Consider the following 18339-nt stretch of genomic DNA (forward strand, 5'->3'; position numbering starts at 1 on the left):
ATTGAAGATGTGTTTTTCAAAAAAAAACTTTAGTTGAAAGAATGGAATGGAATACAGTCCTAGCACTGACATGTTTGAAATCTATTTCACATACTCACTGTGTTACCCATGGCTTTCCCTAAAATTATTTTGTGTTATAATATTCCTTTGTTAGGTAAAGATGTAATTAAGACCATGAGACATAGGAGCAGAAGTAGGCCTTTCCGCTGATTGAGTCTGCTCCGCTATTCAAATTATCATTTGTAATATAGAATGTGAAGGCATTAGAGAGGGTGCAGAAAGGATTCATGAGAATGGTTCCAGAGATGAAGAGCTTCAGTCAAGTGGATAGATTGGAGAAGCTGGGGCTGTTCTCCTTGCAGAAGAGAAGATTAAGAGGAGATTTGATAGAGGCGTTCAAAATCTTGAGGGGTCTGGACAGAGTAGATAGGGAGAAACTGTTCCTGTTGGTGGAAGGTTCGGGTACCAGAGGACACCTAATCACTTTTAAGGCAATTGGCAAAAGAACCAAAGGTGACACGTAGAAAATGTTTTTAAGCAGCAAGTGGTTAGGATCCAGAATGCATGGCCTGAATGTGTAGTGATGGCAGGTTCAATTGTGGCTTTCAAGAATTGGATAATTATCTGTAGAGAAAAAAATTTGCAGGGCTATGGGGAAAAGATGGGATGAGTAGGACTCAGTGAGTTGTTCTTGCAGTCAGTCAACACAGACATGACAGGATGAATGGCCCCCTTCTATGCTGTTAACATTATATGATTATTTTTGTGCAAAAATATACTGGAAACTCAATTATACTTATGAACTTTAATGATAACATGACTGTGCTTATTCCACTATATGCACACCAGATTGATAAATCTTTGTTGCTGCCCAGGTTTAACCACATTTCTGTATTTAAAGCTGCTACCCTTTAAACTTGTTAAATCAACTGTTGCTAAATAGAATGTGCAGTTCAGTAATATTAATGACAAGACATTGACAAAACCCATTCCAATCAGAAAGCCTGGCCGTATGCAATTTTTTAACCAATTCACTACCCAAGTTATTTGCCCTAAATACACACAAGTGATTTAGTAACACCATCTTTGCAGAGTGTATGTTGAAGGTCATAAATGTATCTTTGTATGTATTTACAGTCATTCTACTGTTAGAAATGGGTAGACAGATCAAGCCAAAAAACCCAGTAGTCCTTGTTTTAGTACTTTGTACTTATTCATATCTCAACATGTTTAATTGTTCTCACCTGGGCAGATAGCCAGGGCCATGCTTTTCATCTGTGTTTTGTTTTATGTTTACACAACCCATCAAAATCAATAGATGTCAATCCTGCACTGTAAATCGATGACAAAACAGGTCAAACCATTGAAAATGCTGAAATCCCAAAAAAAAAGGATTCTCTTTTACAACAATTTTACTGATCTATATAAATACTTCCAAATATTCTTGACTCCAGCCCCAAAACCCACTGAGAACTCTGTGCTCCCCAATTCAGTCATTTTGTCCATCCCTGATTTTCTTCACTCCACCACTGGTGGCCATACCTCCAGCTGCCTGGGCCCTAAACTCTGGAATTCCCTCCCCCAAGTCTCTCAACCTCTCTCTCCTCCTTTAAGAACCTCCTTAAAACTTACCTCTTTCTGTCCTACTATCTCTTTATGTGGCTTGTGTCAAATATTTGTCTGATGATGCTCCTGTGAAGCACCTTAAACTGCTGTTTAGTCAAAGCACTTTGCAATGGAAGATGCTGGTCAGTTTCAAGCTCTAGCTAAGGAGGACACAGCATTTTAATATCATACATTAAGACATCTCCATGTAGGGACAGGGCCATGATTTGTAATCTATTCGAGAAAGGCTCTACAATTATTCACAGTAGATGGGAAAGGAAGGTTTTAAGAGCAGGTTGCAAATTTGAATCAATTTTAAATGCACAATGTTGAAATATACGGAGAAGGCTACTTCAGCTTATTTGAGTGTCACCTTATATGAGTCTAGAAATACCCAGTAAACACAGGCATGTTTTTCAATGGCCCCATACACAAGGCATCATTTTATTACACCAAAAGCAACTGTATTTTCAGAGTGGTCAAAATGAAGAACACTTACAGAATACACACTGAACCCCTGATGAACATAAACCTGCCATTTTAAAAATTTTGAATGGATGAATAAGGACATGATTATAAAATGCAAAGTGACAGTAGCTTCCCAACTTGAGTATATAGACAAGAATGAACAAAAATGGGGCTAACAGAGTTTCTGCTAAACCAGAGCAGATTCCAGAGATTCACTTTTAAACACACTCTATCATTTGTATGAAAGCATATGACTGACCTGCAAAACTCACCCTACCCAGAGAGAAAAAAAATGTATCTGATTGATTCCAACATATTCTGGGTCAAAAGTTTTAAATGCTTTATATGTATTTGGCTCTTTACAGCCCTAACTCACATGGTGACCTTTTCAGTTAATTATTGCCTTTCTTTTACAAGCCGTGTGTTGTAAATACGGACCTTCTCCCCTGAAAATACAGCAGCTTTGATGCAAATAGTCAAAGGTTCTGTGTCTGAGACAGAATGGTACACTTAACTTGGTCTGTAACTGGTGTCAAAGTATGTTTGACCTAGTGCAATCCAACTCATTATCAAAGTCTATAGAAACAATGCGGGATGTAATCTTTTGATCAGGTTGTTAGTGGTGTTACATTGAACCTGGGACCTGTTGTGGGACAACTCCAATATCCATGTAGGCAATGAACCAGTCTGGTATTAGTGCCTACTGACACCCTGATTACTGAAAACCTGGTGATATTGTATAAAGTTCCAGTCAATGGCAAATGCAAATGAACATGGATTTTGCCCATTTTTTAAAAAAGAATGTAATTTCTTGGGAATGGAAATAGGAGAATTAAAAATATTTGGGAAATGGAAGTGTGCATTTCAGAACGCTGTGTTGCATGTATCAGTTCCAGCAACCCACCATTTAAAATAAAAATATCTTTTCATAGGATAGTTAGATAGGAATAATGAATACATACCTCTTCAAAAGGAAAGGATCGAAATAGTCTGTTTTCATTACAACTTGGATTAAGCTCCAAGGTTGTATTGGTCAAAAATGAAACCAGGATAATTTTAATTTAGTAAGTAGTTGCCCCGACTGACCACAGTCAACCAGCCAATTTTAATATTATTTTTGGCTATGGAATGAAACTAAAAGTAAAAAATAACCCAATGAACCAGCTTGAATTTATTTTAAAATGCCTTGTTATATCTGCAAGATATCCTAAAGTGCCACACATTCAAAGAATTACTTTTGAAATGTGGTCACTGTTTTGTATGGATTTGCAGGAGCCAAATTATTCACAGTAAGACCCTAAAAACAAAATAACTGGATGATCAGTTCATCCATTTTTGGTGGCCATTGTTGAGGGACCAGGACACTGGGAGAATTCTCTGAATGGAGGATATTTATTTAAATTAAAATAAAGGGGTTATATATCATTTCATCTGCAAGAGGGAACCTCCAACAGTGCAGCACTTCCTCAGTACTGCACTGGAGTGCCAGCCGAGATTATGAGCTCAAGTCTCTGAAGTGGGACTTGAACCCATAATCTAGTGACTCAGAGGTGAGTGCTACCAACTGAGGTAAGATGACACTCAAGGTATTAAGCAACCAAAAGAAGTTATTTAGATTAATAACATAGCATTCAGCCTGCTTGATAAATCCTCTTTGGTATGAAGACAGGCAGGCAGACTTGCATTTCTATAGTACCTTTCACAGCCTCAGGAAACCCCAAAGCCTGTGATGTATTTTTTGAAGTGTTGTCACTGTTGTAATGTAGGTAGTAGTTTAAGAAGCTATGGGTATAAGCACGCGTCTCGGAAGTGACAATTCTCAATTGCAGCAAGAATAAACAGCAGTCACAGTGAAGACTTGTGATATACAAATTTGTTCAGTGGAATTTCCTATACTGGCTAATAGTTCACAATGCTATATTCCTAATTTCATGCTCTAGATAATCTTAAAAATAAACATCTGTAAAATACCACTAGGAAACAGATCTTCAAACCCTTTACTTATATTGTCGATAGGCCAAAATACCTACCCACCATGCAAGAATGAATACTTGTCAACACTTGCCATGTATTTGAAGGTTGCAGTTGAGGTTATTTTCAAGTTTATTTATATATTTTTTAACCACGTGTGGCACTCTAGCTTCAATGAAGTTGCGGCAGCCATAAGAGAGTGGGTCCAGTGTGTTCCAATTGAGCCAGGTACCTTCCAATCGTCACTTGCCTCTGTAAAGTCAAATCAAGGAGTACTTCTCTCAGGACCTTTCCTCTTCGATTTTCAGCCTATGTTTTTTATCCTCAACTCGTTGGAACACTGCAGTAAAATTCTGTCCTCCATTCCTTAAAACTTTTTTACCTTCTTCTGTGCAGACACCAAGACGGTCAATGATGATGTCATCCTTCTGGTTCAAATAAATAAAATAGGGATCAGAAAAGCATCCTCCATTTCTATCAAAAGAAGCCTCCCACTCTACCCACAGCCAAAAGGGAATGCTCAACCACCTCACCGACCTATACTGAACTAGAAGGTGCATTAACAGTAGCGTAGGGACAACTCTCATTTTTCCATGTGGGAAAAATCCTATCCTCCAAACAGAGTAAAGGATCACAAAATAACAGACTATTTTGCAACAAGGAAATAGGAGAAGAGAAGGGGGTCTGAGGAAAGCCCCATAGCCTGAGATGAGGCAGTCAGGAAGCACATAAATCAGTGACTTCAAACTGAAACTAAATTATCAATTTGGCATTTTTTTTTAATTCATTCATGGGATGTGGGCATCAGTGGCTAGGCCAGCACTTATTGCCCATCTCTAATTGCCCTTGTTCAGAGGGCATTTAAGAGTCAACCACATGTAGGCCAGACCAGGTAAGGATGGCAGAGTTCCTTCCTACCAGATGGGTTTTTACGACAATCAGCAATGGTTTTGTGGTCATCATCAGACTTTTAATTCCAGATTTTTATTTTTAATTTCCAGATTCAAATTTCACCATCTGCCGTGGTGGGATTTGAACCCAGGTCCCCAGAGCATTACCCAGGGTCTCTGGATTACTAGTCTAGTGACAATACCACAATGCCACTGCCTCCTCATTAAAAGATTTCCAGCTCAATGAGCTCATTCCAGAATCATTTCGCTCTTTTAAAAAAGACCCAAGCTGGTACAAGACACGACCAGTTCAAAATGTTCATGCCAATTTTCTCCTTGATCAAATCTGTTGATTCCTTTGCTGGGATAGGGTCCATGGGCTTTGGTTGCCAGCTGAAATCTTGTCCACATAGCTCAGTGTCCCTGGGCTACGGCGGGGAATATAAAGCCCAGCTGGATTTTTGGGTGGAAAGCCGGAAAGTGCACTTAAGTGAACATCAGGCAAGGACGGGATCGGGGGCTAGCAAAGTTAGAGAGACTGCAGAAATTCACTGTTCAGTTTCAAATGTGAAGAACAGCAAGTCGGAAGAGACGTCAAAGGACCACCAATGCCCATGGAACTGTAGCCTGGAAAAGTTAGTATGTAAAGAAGAGAACATTGACAAAATAACTGATGCACAAAGGATTCTGAATACATATGCCTTGCATTTATATAACACTTTTCACAGCCACCAGATATCTCAAAGTGTTTTACAGCCAATGAAGTACTTTTGAAATATAGTCACTGTTGTACAATTCAGGTTTGTGTTGTAATGTCTATGTATATGCAAGTATAATTCGCACCAGTTCCTCTAGTTGAACATGTTCAAACAATGGGTGTTCTGTGAAGTGTTTGACCATCCACTCATGTACTTCCAGCACATCAGTAATAGTATAGACCAAACCCTAAGGAGAAAAAATGCAAATATATAGTTAAAACATCAGGAAAATGGCCCTTATTACCCAAAAAGCACTATTACTTCATAAAACTAAGCATGGGTATAGTTCTGCGCATATAACTATGTTTGCAGTACAGTCTAGATTTTTAAAAATTCTTTGATGGGATGTGGACACTGCTGATAAGGCCAACATTTGTTGCCCATCCCTAATTGCCCTTAAACTGAGTTGCTTGCTAGGCCATTTCAGAAGGCAGTTAAGAGTCAACCACATTTCTGTGGGTCTGGAGTCACATGTAGGCCAGACTGGGTAAAGATGGCAGATTTCCTTCCCTAAAGAACATTAGTGAACCAGATGGGTTTTTACAACAATCAATGATAGTTTCATGGTCACCATTACTGAAACTAGCTTTCAATTTCAGATTTTATTAACTGAATTTAAATTCCACCAGCTGCTATGGTGGGATTTGAATCCATGTTCTTAGAGCATTGGCCAAGGTCTCAAGATTACTAGTCCAGCGCCATTACCGCTACACCATCTCCCCATCTTCTAGATGAAGTTGAAGCCCATGTTATCAGGTGCTCACGTGGGTCTTCACACCATACATGGAAAGAAAAGGATCTTACCCCTACACGCAGTACATAAGCATATTCAGCCAGCAACGTAGAGCTAATAATTCTCCATTTGTGTTTTGTCTTTTTAAAATGTGGATCCGGAAAGAGGAAGAACATCTTGCTTAGCTGCAAATAGAAACAAATTAGGAAAAAAAAAACATTATAGACTTTTGTGAAAGTGCCAAAAGTTCTGGGGAAACATTAAACAATAATGATTAAACAATTAAGAGGATTCTGAAATTTTCAGCACAAGAGTTCTAGTATGCTGGGATTACAGTCATCGAATAAACCAGTCACTGTACCTGCCCTTTTTTGAAGAAGTTTGGTAAATACTTCATGGCATTGCTTCTGATGCAAGCGATGTTTTGGTACTTTCCTGGGTTGGAAGCTCTTAGGGAATTGATGCGATCTATGACATAGTCGGATACCTTTACTCTGATTTCTAGACCCAAAATCAATGAATTGGGAAAGAGAGCAGATAACTCAACTGTAAAAAAAAAAAGAATAAGCCCCATTAGAGGCGCAGTGTGCAGCTTATGAAGTTTTGGTGCTTAGTTCCAGGGAATAATGTAGATTTGGTTTAATCTGCACTGAATTAAACCAAACAGGATTCAGTACTGACATACTCACTGTATGGTGCAAAGTAACTTCTAACCTCTGTTACATGAAGGCTAGTTGGCTTTAAGAGGCACCAAAATGCTGATTTGAATGCATTGTAGAAGACCCGACTAAAACGAGCGACAGTCATAAATTCAGAGACACTTACTGATCAGGGAGAAAGAAACAGGGAACAATAAGGTAGGAGCTGCAATGCAAGTGAACACTAGTGTCCAGCATTAAAGCAGCATGTTCTTTGTTACATGTTTGATGTCAGCAATTATTTGCAATGTTTTTGATAAAGCACAATGTGCAATCGAAAGGACAGCTGAATGTTCCATTATATGGGACATGATTTTTCTCTTTAAATAAAAAGTATTGTCCCAACGTTTTACCCTTAAAACTAAAAATATTTAGTTTAGTTCATTACCAAGTGAACAACGCTCTGAATTTTTATTATCCTGAGTAAATACCCTGATCAGTATGACAGTAAATATCTTTCCTTGTACCATGCAACATTATGGCAGCAATGTCAGCCAGCTGATTACAAAGCAGATGTGTTTCTGAAATAGAACAAATGTAAAACAGCAGCCTGATGAAAGAGAAGGAATGTTCAGAGTATATTGAAAGGTGAAATTAAATACTCTATTTCTATTTGTGTATTTTATCTCTGAATGCATTTGTACTACTTAAAACTTTTAACAGAATTTTAAAATCAATGAATCTTCAGAAACAAAATTACATTGCCCTCACCCTTCAACAAACTTTGGCACAAGCCTTGAAAATTTGTTTAAGAATATAACTCATCCTGGTTTCAAGTGCCACAAGTTCCAGGAACTATTTGGGGTCCTCACATATAGAAAATATTGCTCATCGCCAAAGGATCTAGTGGACGCACAGTCGTGTGTCTCACTGCATTGCAACAGCACAAAAGTCCTGTAACTCTCATTCACATAAAGCAGTAGCACCATCTAGCGATAGGAATTCAATGTTATAATAGAATATTGAACAATCCTGAACAAATCCTTGAACAAAGTGCCTTGGGGTTAAAAACATTTTAACAATTCTCAAACCACTGAATAACCCACCTATGAAGGTGCAAAATTCTGATTCTGAAAAAGTCCACTGGAGTGATGCAGCAACTATTCTATATCATATTATGATTCTTTACAACGATTAATCACTTGTTTAAATACAATACCCTAGGAACATTTTTGAGGCGACGTCAAATTGAACTTATCAAATGTTTGTATTGTAACCTTTGAAAAGTAAAGTTAATAAAAAAAAGAGTTGGAGGTTCAGAACTGGAGACAGACCCACCATTTATCCCTGTCTCACTCGATAACCATGACAACATTCACCCAAGTGGCTAAAGATATATTCCCATTCTTCATTTTGCTTTCTAGTTGTACAGCCTTCTCGCGAATACTGTCCTAAGTGCTGCAGAACTCTGGGTAGTCACACAAGAATGAAAAGTGTTACAAGGTTTTTAAACTTGGTGCATCCCAAGAATTTCAGCACATATACTAGCCATTCAGCCCACAGGAGTTGTGGAACATTGTTTGATAAATACATTGCTTATTCTGCATCTAACTCATCATGTACGTGACCTGGGTACTTAATGTTGACAATGGGTACCTGAAGTGCGATCCATTCCCCAACACTGAAATCCTTCACCGTAAATGGACATAAAATTTGTGCAAAAAAGTAAAACAAAATTATAAACTATAAAATATGGGGAAATGTGCTAAAATGTGTCCTGAATCTATAGTTTTAAGGGAAAAAAATCAACACATAACCATTAGCACAACCACCGCATCTTCAAATTAAAGGTATTCCAAAGCTCGTCACAAATGGAAATAGACAGGGAACTGAGTCATGAGGGGAGCCTTAGGATTTCAACAGCAGTGCTTTGGTTTGAAATAACAGAAAATGCTGATCAGGCAGTATCTGTGGCGAGAAACAGATAATGTTTCAGGTTGATGACCTTTCATCAGAACTGAGGATGAGGAAAGACAGAAATGTAATGGGTTTTGAGCAAAGGGAAGGGGGAAGGAAGAACAAAAGGGAAGATCTGTGTTAGGGTGAAGGGCAGGAGAGATTAAATGACAAAAGATTTCACTGTACAAAAGTCAAAGGCAGTGGTAATGAGTATAGTATAGAAACAAGAGATGTATCCAGATGAAGTGTGAATGGCTGTACAGCAGCTGTCCGAATGCAATGTGAAGGAATAAAGAGAGAATCGAGAAAAAAAATGAATATATGAAACAAGATGGAGGCAAAGGTTATTAATTAAAATTGTTGAATTCAGTCGAGTCCAGAGAGCCATAGAGTGCCGGGTCGAAAGATGAGGTGCTGTTCTTCAAGCTTGTGTTGAACTTCATTGGAACAGTGTAGCAGGCCAAGGACAGAAAAGTTAGAGTGGAAGCAAGGTGGAGAATTGAAATGGCAAGCAACAGGAAGCTCAGGGTCATGCTTGTGGACTGAACGGAGGCTTTGGTTTGAATAGATTAGTCTGACAAAGATCAGAATATGTTAACATGGAATATTTAGAAAATTGGTCACATGCACCCCAGATTGCTCTAAATCTTTCTTACCTAGTAAGCCTCCATATCCACAACCTATATCTGCAAATTCCACCTGAAACTTCACTTTCTTTTCAATTAGATCTTTCTCATCATCATGATGGTCATTTTTTGAGCATGGTTTGAAGTATTCAGGGTAGTGCTGGGACCAATCCATTTCTTCAGGTGTTACTGGGCTGCAGAAAAATAAGCAGAAGTTACAATCACAATAAACTGTCATCATTAACCTTTGAAGGCTTATAATAACCAACAAGAAAAAATAAAAATGCCCTACGGAAACTGGAAATTTGGGTGGCAAGCTGCTGCAATCGTTTTGCGTTTAGGAATTTGAGACGTGATTTAATCAAGTTGTTTAAAATTAAAAGAATTTGATAGAAAGAAGTGATTTCCTTTGGTGGGGGAATCCAGAACAAGGGAATACAATCTTGAATTCAGAACATTCAGGAGTGAAATCAGGAAGCACTTTTCAACACATGGGTTAGTGGAAATTTGGAATTTTTGTCCCCAAAAGGCTGTGGATGCTGGAGGTCAACTGGAGCTTTCAAGTCCGAGATCAACAGATTTGTATCAGGTCAGGATATCAAGGGATATGGATCAAAGGCAGTTAGATGGAATTGTGCTATGGCTCATTCACAATCTAACTGTATGGTAAAACAGGTTCAAGGGGCCGAGTGGTGCACTTCTATTCTGATGTAATATGGACAATCAAGAGGGAAGCTGGAGTTGGGATCAGGCACACTTCTGATCTGGAGGAAATCTCAAGAGTTGTAGGGCTGGAGGAGGTTACTGATATAGGGAAGGGGAGAAGGAGGCCACGGAGGGACTTGAAAACAAGGATGAGAATTTTAAAATTGAGGCATTCCTGGACCATTAGAGTTAGATCCCGATCATACCCAATCAAACATCTTGTGAGATGTTTATAAACTCACTGCTAAGCCTTTTTAATATTGAGAAAGTAGACACACAAACCTCTGCTCTCATTTCATCGAAAGAAGAGCCACTGGGGATAATGGGAGCTGTGTGTGCATGAGAACTCTGTGGGAAAGTACATTAACATCTCATAAGATAATACTGGTCTGGTCTGCTCTGCTACAGGTATTAGTCTCAAGCAGGGACTGCAGTGTGACCTCTGCATTACATACAGTGTAGTCGGACAGTGTGACCCCAGCATTAGTGTAATCAGACAGTGTGACCTTTCTCGACATGTCCAACACCCCAGCGTGAACCAGGCAATGTGTTCACAGGAGCTCAGATCGGCCAAATAAATCTTAGGGATATTTAGCGAGTTTTGTTTTAATTTTAGTGTTTAAAGAAAAAAACTTCACAATCCCTGCAATAATAAAACGAGTGCTTTAATTAATTGAGCCCCCAAGGGTGAGGGACAACTTTAAAAGTAGGGGGGGGGGGGGGGGAAACCCCCTCCCCCACACTCACTAGTCGAAGACATGATCCGCCATAGGGTTAGAGTGAGCTCGCTGCCGGTAAAAACGTTTCTGAGGAGCAGATACCGCCATAATCGCCAATTCGCTAATAGGAAAACTCGCATATAAATGAAAATGAAGGCGCCAGGACCAGCGCACGCTCGCGATCGTCGCATGGAAAAAGCGTCATCATCGAGCGCCCGGATGCTCACGTGAACTTTTTTCTCGCTGTTTAGTCAGCGCAGATTGTTACCTCAGGGATTATGAGGAGTTTGTGTAAAACGAAAATTAAATGGGTTATCTCCTAAATTGTTATTATCGAAGAGTAGCCATCACTGAAAGTCAAGCTTCTTTCAGGTAAAAATTGCAGAAGTCCAAGGAAAATTGTGACAAGACAATTCCGTGCATTAATATAGCGCCTTTTAATGAAAAAACATTTTTTTTAGTCATTCAGAGGAACAGTAGGAGGCCATTCAGCCCCTCCCCCTCCTCGAGCCTGTTACACAGGAACAGGAGGAAGCCATTCAGCCCCTCCTCCTCGAGCCTGTTACACAGGGACAGGAGGAAGCCATTCAGCACCCCCTCTCCTTCAGCCTGTTACACAGGAACAGGAGGAAGCCATTCAGCCCCTCCTCCCTCCTCGAGCCTGTTACACAGGAACAGGAGGAGGCCATTCAGCCCCTCCTCCTCGAGACCGTTACACAGGAACAGGCAGAGGCCATTCAGCCCTTCCTCAAGCCTGTTACACAGGAACAGGAGGAGGCCATTCAGCCTCCCTCCACCTCGAGCCTGTTACCACAGGAACAGGAGGAGGGCATTCAGCCCCCCTCCTTGCGCCTGTTACACAGGAATAGGAGGAGGCCATTCAGCCCCTCCTCCATGAGCCTGTTACACAGGAACAGGAGGAGGCCATTCAGCTCCCCTCCACCTCGAGCCTGTTACACAGGAACAGGAGGAGGCCATTCAGCCCCTCCTCTCAGAGCCTGTTACACAGGAACAGGAGGAAGCCATTCAACCCCCCTCCTCGAGCCTGTTACACAGGAACAGGAAGAAGCCATTCAGCCCCTCCTCCTCGAGCCTGTTACTCAGGAACAGGAGGAGGCCATTCAGCCCCTCCTCTCAGAGCCTGTTACACAGCAACAGGAAGAGGCCATTCAGCCCCTCCTCCTTGAGCCTGTTACACAGGAACAGGAGGAGGCCATTCAGCCATCTTTCTTTGTGCCAAGTATGACTCCAAACTCTCTGCTGGTTGGAGTCATAGCTAGGACAAAGGAAGATGGCCGTGGTTGTTAGAGGTCTTTCATCTCAGTTCCAGGAGATCACTGCAGGAGTTCCTCAGGGTAGTGTTCTAGGCCCAACCATCTTCAGCTGCTTCACCAATGACCTTCCTTCCATCCTAAGGTCAGAAGTGGGGATGTTCACTGATCATTGAACAATGTTCAGTGCCATTCATGATTCCTCAGATACTGATGCAGTCCATGTCCAAATGCAGCAAGACCTGGACAATATCTAGGCTTGGGCTGACAAGTGGCAAGTAACATTTGTGCTACACAAGTGTCAGGCAATGACCATCTCCAACAAGAGAGAGCCTAACCATTACCCCTTGACATTCAATGGCATTACCATCGTTGAATCCCCACTGTCAACACTCTGGGGGTTACTGTTGACTGGAAACTGGCCATATAAATACTGTGGCTATAAGAGCAGGTCAGAGGCTAGGAATCCTGCAGCAAGTAACTCACCACCTGACTCCCCAAAGCCTGTCCACCATCTACAAGGCACAGGTCAGGAGTGTGATAGAACACTGTCCGCTTGCCTGGATGAGTGCAACTCCAACAACCATCAAGAAGCTTGACACCATCCAGGACAAAGCAGACTGCTTGACTGGCACCCCTTCCACAAACATTCACTCCCTCCACCACTGATGAACAGTGACAGCAATGTGCACCATCTACAAGATGCACAGCAGAAACTCACCAAGGCTCCTTAGGTAGCAACTTCCAAACCCATGACCACTATCATCTAGAAGGACAAGGGCAGCAGATAAATGGGAACACCACAACCCTCCAAGCCACTCACCACCCTGACTTGGAAATATATCGCTGTTCCTTCACTGTAGCTGGGTCAAAATCCTGGAACTCCCTCCTTAACAGCACTATGGGTGTACCTACACCATAGGGACTGCAGCAGTTCAAGAAAGCAGTTCACCACCACCTTCTCAAGGGAAATTATGGATGGTCAATAAATACTGGCCTAGCCAGCGACGTCTACATCCCATGAATAAAAAAAAACCCCCCTTAAGCCAGTTACACAGGATCAGGAGGAGGCCATTCAACCCCCCCCTCGAGCCTGTTACACAGGGATCCGAGGGAGTCCATTCAGTCCCTCCTTGAGCCTTTTACACGGGGCCGGGCAGAGGCCACTCGGTTGCTCCTCGAGCCTGTTACACCATTCAACGAGATCGTGGCTGATCTGCAACGGATCGCCATAATTATTGCCAAGAATTATTAGTCACGGATTTAAATTTTACAATTTATTTAGCCGACAGCAGTAGAGAGTTCTCAACCTCTCCCACCTTATGTACGTAATTTTACTCCTGGAAGGTCTGGCTGTATTTTTTTGACTATGCTTCCTAGTCTGAGAGTCTTGAACCAGCAAAAATAGTTTCTTCTAGTCTACTGTACCTGTGTACCATCATATCTTGAAAACTTTGATGCAATCGCACCTTAACCTTATAAATTTCAGAGAAAACAATCCTAGTTTGTGTAATCTCACCTTGTAATTTAACCGTTGGAGTCCAGGGAGCATTCTGGTAAATCTACACTGCACCTTGGCTAAGGTCAATATATACTTCCAATGGAACGCAGTCAGACCAAAACAAAATTGCCAAAACACAGGAGGGGGGAACCAAAAGCTGGGTCAAAGAGGAGAGAGAGGTAGTGAGATGGAGAGGTTTAGGGAGGGAATTAGAGTTTAGAAGCCTCAGCAGCTGCACAGCTGCCAATGGTGGGGCATGGAAGCAGCCTGGGGATGTGCAAAAGGCCAGAGTTGGAGGAAAGGAGAGCTTGAGGGAAGGAGCTTGTAAATTAGACAAGCTTATAAAAACAGAAAGAGGCAGAGTTCCTTTAAATACTGGGCTCCTTTTAAATATGAGGCTGAGAATTTGAAATTGGATGCATGTTTGGGGACTGGGAACGAAAGACTGGAGGAATAGGGTATGGGCAACAGAGATTTGGATAAGCTAAGGTCTTTGAAACTTTGATGTGAGACTGGCTGGGAAAGCATTGGAAGTTAAGAGTTTCAGCAGCAGGGGCAATGGTGGGCATTGTTGTCATCAATGGTTTAGTGATAGGAAAGTGGGTGAGAAGCTAAGCCAAAATCACAAGTAATCTGGTTCAGCCAGAGACAGGGATCAGGAATTATTCAACTGACATGGGCTGAGTCAGTGGGGGGGTGGGGGGGAATTGGTCTTGAATAATTGTGCTACACCTGATTCTCTTTCCCAGTCATTATGACATTCAGAATGCTCTAATGGAAGAGTTAATGTACTAGAGGGATGTGCTGAATGGCATTAAGTTTTTTTTTATGTTCCTTTTCCATTTGAGCATGCATATTACATTTCAGTCTTTTAATGTGAACTGTTGTCTAGTAATTGGATAATGAATCACACAAAACTATGTAAAGGAGTATAGGTCTTGGTGAGAACAATACAATCTTCCCAAAAGATTTTTTATAGTTTATCTTTCAAAATTGCCTGGCTAGATTTCCACCTCTTACAGCAATGGGAATTGCTAGTCTCAGTCTTTAACTGGAATAAAGTAAATGGAAGAAACTGATGTGTTACGGTTGCAGGTTTCAGGTTTGAGCCCCACTCCATGAGATTCACTCTCCAACCTCAAAATTGGTTGGGGGGGATGCTCAGCAACAGACCATCCCCCCCACCACCCCTAACGCGCAGAGTGGAAAATATTCCATTCGCATTCATCATTAAATTAACTTCATCAACACCAGATATTAAAAAGAAATTAATCGAATTCACAATTCAGCAATATACACTTAGGAGGCCTGCGATGTGTGAAATTAGGAAATTACTTTGTTAACTTGACCTCGTTACATGCTTGGCAGCGATTCCCTGTCAAAAGAGCCATTAGAATTTCAAGTTGGCACTAATTCTCAACCAGAGTGACATTTTGTCATCACATTGTGACCCTGAGTTCCCAACCAGCAGGGAAATATGCCAGCAATTTGGCATCTAGTTTCACATAACAGCTGTAATGTCTTTTAAAAAAAATACACATCATTTTGACATCTGTCACTGTTATTTGCTAAGCCCAGCAAGTAAGGCACAAGACAAGAAAAGGCCAAGTTTCTCTAGTCTTTTTAAGTAGGGCATGGTGAGACTAGAGACTAATATAGTCACCCTTCTCTGCACCTCCCATCTGTCTCAGTAACCATGCCTGGAGCAGTGCTTGTGGATTATTGAATTGTAATACAGTCTGAAAAAGCTAAGCATATCGAATCGTTAAGCACAGAAAGAGGCCATTTGGCCCATCATACCCATGCTAGCTCTTTGAAAGAGCTATCCAATTGGTCCCACTTCTCTTTCCCCAAAGCCTTGCAATATCTTTCCTTTTCAAGTATATCTCCAGTTCCCTTTAATATTGAATTTGCTGCCACTACCGTTTTAGGCAAAACATTCCAGATCACAACAACTCACTGCATAAAATATCGTCCCCTCTCTGGCTCTTTTGCCAATTATCTTCATTCTGTGTCCTCCGATTACTGACCCTCTTTGTCTTCACTCCTGTTGGCTATTTTTGCATATTTGCGTAACTCAGTTGCAGTTTTTTCCTCACTTTTCATACTCATTGTTATTCATTACAAAACCATCTACTCTGTTCAGGCCCTTGTCTAACAATTTAATTTTAAAAAGAAGCCAGAGAACGAACTGGCACAGTGGATTAGACTCTGCTGTTTCACCTCTGCCACCTCAAATGAAATGCAATCCAGACTGATGCCGTGAAATTTCCATGTGAAACAAATCAGGCCGTTTCAATTCAGCACTGCACAAAACTTAAAAGGCCAGAGACTGGTTGCTTTTATACTGGTATAGTTGAGTGGGGAATTGTTCTTCTGAGGCACATAGTTAAAGCAGAGTAGAGAGTTGCTTCATTCTGCAACTGGCTGTCTTATATTTGACCCTGGCAGTGCTTGATGCTGAATCATAGAATCGTTACAGCACAGAAGAATGCCATCCGGCCCATTGTGACTGTGCTGGCTCTCCTAAGGAGCGATTCACATACTGCATTCCCTCACCCTCCTTCCACATTCCTCCTTTTCAGATACCTGTATTTTGAATTTTTTTTTAAATGTAGAAAAATTCACAGCACAGAAGGAGGCCAGTCTGCCCATCATGTCTGCACTGGTCGAAAAATGAGCCATCCAGCCTAATCCCATTTTCCAGCACTTGGTCCATAGCACTGGAGGTGCATATCCAGACATCTTTTAAATGAGTTGAGGGTTACTGCCTCTCCTATCCTTTCAGGCAGTGAGTTCTAGACCCCTACCACCCTCTGGGTGAAAAAGCTTTTCCTTATCTCCCCTCTAATCCTTCTACCAATCACTTTAAATCTATGCCACCTAGTCACTGACCTCTCAGCTCAGAGAAATAGGTCTTCCCATCCACTCTATCCAAGCCCCTCACAACCTTGTACACCTCATTCAAATCTCCCCTCAGCCTCCTCTGAAATGGGAAGAGTTTCATTTCCCAGCACTAATATCCTCACTTGGATGAATACAAAATATTTTTTTAAAATTAGGTAGTTCTAGTGCTGGAGTATTGGACTTTTAGATGAATGGGACATAGTGTGAGACACAAAACATGGGGAAGCTCCATCATGAGTGCAGAACCCGTGCCCTCTGGTACCCGATTACCGTTCAGGCACAATTCAAGCTAATGTACTCAAACATTGGGGGCCTCACAGTTCAGTCCTTGCTTCTGTTGTCACCCAATGTCCACCTATACAGGATTTTCAACAACACTCACTGGATATCAATCAAGAAAGAGCATGGTGGCTGATTTATTTCTCCCTTAACTGAGGCCAACTGTAGCACTTGCCCTGTCTGGGATTATCTAACTTCACATGGACTAGAAATAGTACCTTAAACCTCCTTGTTTGATATGCCTCAGTGCTACATCTGGGGGTCTATGCATTCATTATTCTGGTACATTTTTTGCTGCTTTTAACTAAAACCATATAACAAAGGTTATGTTAAAAACTTTAATTACAATGTTGAAAAGGCCATCTATTTTCATCTTGAAAATCAACAGCTCCGTATCAATCTGCAACTCCAATTCCAAAAATCACTGATCAATTCTGTGGTTATCATAAGATTCCTGCTTCCTGTTGTGACCAGGAGAGTAATTTCAACTAGCAGAAAGGCTCAATAAACAGCTTTCCGTTCGTTGTTCCATTATATCTGATGGGCAGCTTCTTAAAGAGACAGATCCCGAAATTACTTGGGTCACAATCCTGACTGGTTATGTCAGGATTGTGCCCTTCATTGCCTTCATCTGTTGACTTTGCCAGAGTTTGCAGGGTCAGTGGGTAGGGGCATCTTATTGGTGTGGTACTTGTGCTCTCCTGCCCCATTTTAGGGCCCAGAGAAATCCTGGTGTTGTTCTGCCTGTAGGAGAGGGGGTAAAGAGAAGGGGTTACTCAGCCCCCTGACAACTCCATTAGCTCATTCCACACACACACACCCCCCCCCCCCCCCCCACCCCCGCCAACCACGACTGAGATGGTTAATGTGACAGTTCTTCTAACAAAAGACATTTGAAGTGACTTCTCTCTCCTCCTTTAAGACCTATCTCTGAACAAGCTTTTGGTCCCTGCGCTATACCTGTTTGTTTGGTTTGGTGTCAAATTTGCCTTGAGATGTTTCCCTACATTAAAGGCACTATATAAGTGCATGTGTTAATGAACATGGATTAATTTCCAAGGTCTGCTACTCTGTCAAAGGCTTTAACCCATTTATTTGGAAACGTGCTCAGGTGCCAATATTGTACAAGACGATTTGAATCCCAAAGAGATTTAGTTCTGTGAAAGGTGCTTCCAAACATTATTCTGATGAAATCTCACAGTTGGATAGTTCCCAAGAAATTTCAGGGCTTGGCAACAGCGAAGTTCAGATCAGTTCAGGTTTTGTAGCCAAAAACACAAAGTACAGTGTGCAAGGACATGGAATGCAA

At 41.3% G+C, this 18339-nt stretch overlaps 2 protein-coding genes across 6 annotated transcripts in view; one reads left to right on the plus strand and one right to left on the minus strand.

Annotated features, from left to right (window-relative positions):
- Positions 1-2017: 2017 nt before the first annotated feature.
- Positions 2018-11510, minus strand: mettl1 (methyltransferase 1, tRNA methylguanosine). Of its 5 annotated transcripts, XM_078534476.1 has the most exons (7): positions 11083-11226; positions 10636-10682; positions 9679-9842; positions 6787-6971; positions 6497-6610; positions 5778-5879; positions 2018-4472 (listed from the first exon to the last, which is right to left on the minus strand). In XM_078534476.1, exons 3-7 carry the CDS (start codon positions 9821-9823, stop codon positions 4326-4328), a joined length of 693 nt encoding a protein of 230 aa, XP_078390602.1. In that variant the 5' UTR covers positions 9824-9842; positions 10636-10682; positions 11083-11226; the 3' UTR covers positions 2018-4325. The 5 variants fall into 5 exon arrangements, with proteins under 5 accessions (XP_078390602.1, XP_078390601.1, XP_078390600.1 ...); XM_078534475.1 differs by lacking the exon at positions 10636-10682 and having other exon boundaries at positions 2018-4469; positions 11101-11510; XM_078534474.1 differs by lacking the exon at positions 10636-10682 and having other exon boundaries at positions 11101-11280.
- cdk4 (cyclin dependent kinase 4) overlaps positions 7168-18339 on the plus strand; it is a 162513-nt gene continuing 151341 nt past the window's right edge. The window contains exon 1 of the mRNA XM_078534472.1: positions 7168-7282. The gene's annotated coding sequence lies outside the window, so the exon portion shown is untranslated. The remainder of the gene's footprint in view (positions 7283-18339) is intronic.

This window comes from Cetorhinus maximus, chromosome X, assembly GCF_964194155.1.
Source record: "Cetorhinus maximus chromosome X, sCetMax3.hap1.1, whole genome shotgun sequence".
Taxonomy (NCBI): domain Eukaryota; kingdom Metazoa; phylum Chordata; class Chondrichthyes; order Lamniformes; family Cetorhinidae; genus Cetorhinus; species Cetorhinus maximus.